Source organism: Acanthaster planci, linkage group LG15 (genome assembly GCF_054643075.1).
Source record: "Acanthaster planci isolate LZ-2023a linkage group LG15, COTS_SCS, whole genome shotgun sequence".
NCBI lineage: Eukaryota > Metazoa > Echinodermata > Asteroidea > Valvatida > Acanthasteridae > Acanthaster > Acanthaster planci.
In genome coordinates, this window is record NC_141791.1 from 5,836,086 (window position 1) to 5,839,239 (window position 3,154).

General features: G+C 47.5%; 1 protein-coding gene across 1 annotated transcript; it reads right to left on the reverse strand.

Annotated features, from left to right (window-relative positions):
• Positions 1-357: 357 nt before the first annotated feature.
• On the reverse strand, positions 358-1,917 carry LOC110986175 (melatonin receptor type 1B-A-like). The gene has a single exon (XM_022247830.2). The coding sequence runs from the start codon at positions 1,459-1,461 to the stop codon at positions 460-462; it is 1,002 nt and encodes a 333-aa protein (XP_022103522.2). The 5' UTR covers positions 1,462-1,917; the 3' UTR covers positions 358-459.
• Between the last annotated feature and the right edge of the window lie 1,237 nt (positions 1,918-3,154).

A 3,154-nucleotide genomic window follows, 5' to 3' on the forward strand; every position in this document is an offset into this window, starting at 1 on the left:
ATGCACTTTTTTCCTGTTTACATTTACCACATGGAAAACAGCAAGGAAACAGAATGTCAACATCCACGTCAGGTAACTCTCCTCGGATACGAAGTCCCATGTTGTCCATTTAAAATTGTCCAATCACTTTGGCGTCGGGAACTTTATATTAACATCTGTAAGTGATTCTATACAACATTTCTCCTAAACAAAGACAGCAGCAATACACTGTATAATTATGCAAATCTGCTTCTGTTGGCATAAGCCCTTTGACAATTCTGGGCCCTAAATGGTTATGTTGCCATTGTCTGTTACAGTATCCACATCATTGCTTTAAATGACCGAAACAAAACCATTTGTCAGATTGAGCTGATTAGCACAGATAGACAGGAGTGTTTTTACATGCACACCGAGTTTCAAAAATTGGGCATGGGGCAGCCAAATTCCTGGGTAAGCTTGCTGATACCAGGCACTACTCCCCTAAACTATGAGTGGTTTGACCCTACCTCTTTGATCTTTGCCACAAAGTAAAATGCGCTTGTAAGCTCTTTTAAAGTGGGTGTTGAGCCAAGCGTACACAAAAGGATTGACGGACGAGTTGGTAAGGAGAAGGACGATCCCGAGACGATGAGAGAGGGCATCGACAGCGAAGAAGTGCATAATGCAGATGGGTGCCCAGCAGATCATGAGAAGGATAAAGATGAGGGCCATCATCTTGGTAAACTTGACTTCGGCAGGGCGGAGAATTGGCCGGTGGCCGGAGGATCCTGGGTTCTGCTTAGACAAAGTTGGACGGACGCGCCTCCGGCTGGCGTAGAGTGTGCGGCAAGCCATGCAGTAGAGGCACGGGATGAGGAGGAAGCAGGTCGCCAAGAAGTAGAGCATGATGCCGTTAATGTACCAGAACTCCGGGTTACCCGAGTACTTCAGGAAGCAAAATCGGAGCACGGGGTGGTACTGGATGCCGCTGAAGCCACTCCACCTGTGGATGAAGATGAACAGCAGTGGCGCCAGCCAGTTGTGGGCCAGGAGGACGGCCACGACCCTCCAACGGAAGTACTTACGGTACGTCTGGCGGGGGCGCGACACGAAGCAGTAGCGGCTGGCGGCAATCTCCATCACCGTCTGCAGGGACACGCCCACCGAGAGGAGAAGCAGGTAACACAGCGACCGGCACCAGAAGAGGTCGTGCGGCCAGCCAGAATTGAAGAACGACACCACCACGAGAGGAGTCACGATGGCGTTGATCAGTAGGTCGGCCGCGCTCAGGTTGACGATGAACGCGTAGGACGTCGTCCGTAGCTTGGGCGAGATGGCCACCGAGACCATCACCAAGATGTTCCCGATGAAACCGACAACAGACAACAGAGCCAGGTACACAGCAATCACAACTATTCCATCCAGGCTGTCGTCTTCAGACGGATCAGAGTCTGGGGCAATAGAGCCGTTAATGAAACTTAACTGTCCCACGTTGCCGTCCATCGTGAAAACTGCTCGGAATGCCAACAGCAACTCTCTCCCTGCACTTTCCAGGTTCGATTTCTCTGTTTGTTTATCTTCGCCTGTCACGAAGGGATCGCACAACTCTTAAATCTTCAACAGTTAATGATTAACCATGCGGCACTATAGAGAAGAGGTAGGACCACTTTAAGGTAGCAGAACAGATTGACAAAATACAGATAGGAGCGCCTTGGTTGAAGCATTACCTACCAAGTGATGGACCGACTGCAAATTTCATTTTGAATTTTTTTCCAGGTACATGTAACTGTTCTCCATCAATATGCCACAAGATGTTTACTTATTGATATTATGCCTTTGACAACTATGATTGCACTATTCAAGGTTTCAGTGTATTAAATTAACATACTATAGTTTACCTAGAATAGTAAGGATGTCTAAAACCTGTTCAATAGTAAATAACATCAACGAAAAACTGTAATTTGGAAAACGTTTAATCTTTAGGAATATCTTTCCTATAATAAAAGGCGGGGGCATAGAACGTATCCATCTGGGGTAGGAGAGGCAACTTGCCGGTCTCTAGGGACATGCTGGCCATTTTGTTTGCCATTTTTGAAGTGCCAACATCATTAAAAACAGAAAAGCTCCTTCCCTTGCCGTGGCTTTTACAGATTAGGGGGGGGAATCACTTTGTTGTCGGACTCAAGACCTGAATGACTGTACATGTTGCTAATGGTTGAAAGATATTTTTGCGATGAACAATGCATAAATCGCTAACACAAAAAAAATAAATGTATACGACTTGAAGGTATGTGTGTACTCAGGCCTGAACAAAGTTGTGGGGCTTGTATGACCTATTTAGGGAGCGTTGTGCTGTTTACAAACGTTATGGACTCCCACAGTAGGACAAATTTGAGCGACGACTACTACACAGTTCGTCCAACTGCATGCAATCAATCGTGGAATGGTTGGACCATTTAGTCAACAATTTAGCACCAGGCTCCGGAGCCCAGTATTTACTCAGTTGTCGCTGGTGACATTTTTCGACTATTTTTGGTCGAAGATAACGGTAAACATTGAGCTGGCCGAGGGTGGCTTCATAACTGCCTGTGTGTCCAAGGAAAGTACACCTTAGGGGACTCGATGCAGGGATGTCTCTTGGCCAAGTGATATTGTTTACTACACGATCTCCTTTTTCTTAATTGTGGGTTGTTTTTCCATCACCAAGACGGTTGAGAGGAGGTCTTGGCGACATCATTACATAACTCAATTGGGTATCACCGACAAAGAGTGGGTATGCGATCACATTTCATAAGCAAGAACCTCAACGTACGTAACGAGTCAACGTATGGCTGCGCTGTTAGGGCACACTATCGCGCACTCTTGTTGAAGCCGTTTCCAAATCCGGTTCGTGACTTCGTCATACACGCGGACGCACCACTGATTGCAGGCTCCCATTGGATGAACACTAAAGTCGCGCGTTAACTTTTTGAGATGTTTAGAGGGCGCATATGTTGACTGCGGTGATGTTGCAGAGGGACACCCCGAACCCGATCCGAGACAAGAGGCAGATCCTCAGTGCCGCACATGAGAGAGCCGTGTGGCCAGCAGTAAGGACAATACGGCGACAAGCGGGATAGCCAGGGTGTTCACCGTAAAGCAGGCCAACCAGAGGTTGACGATCACTGCGTACAATGTGACCTGCGGCCTGGGCGAG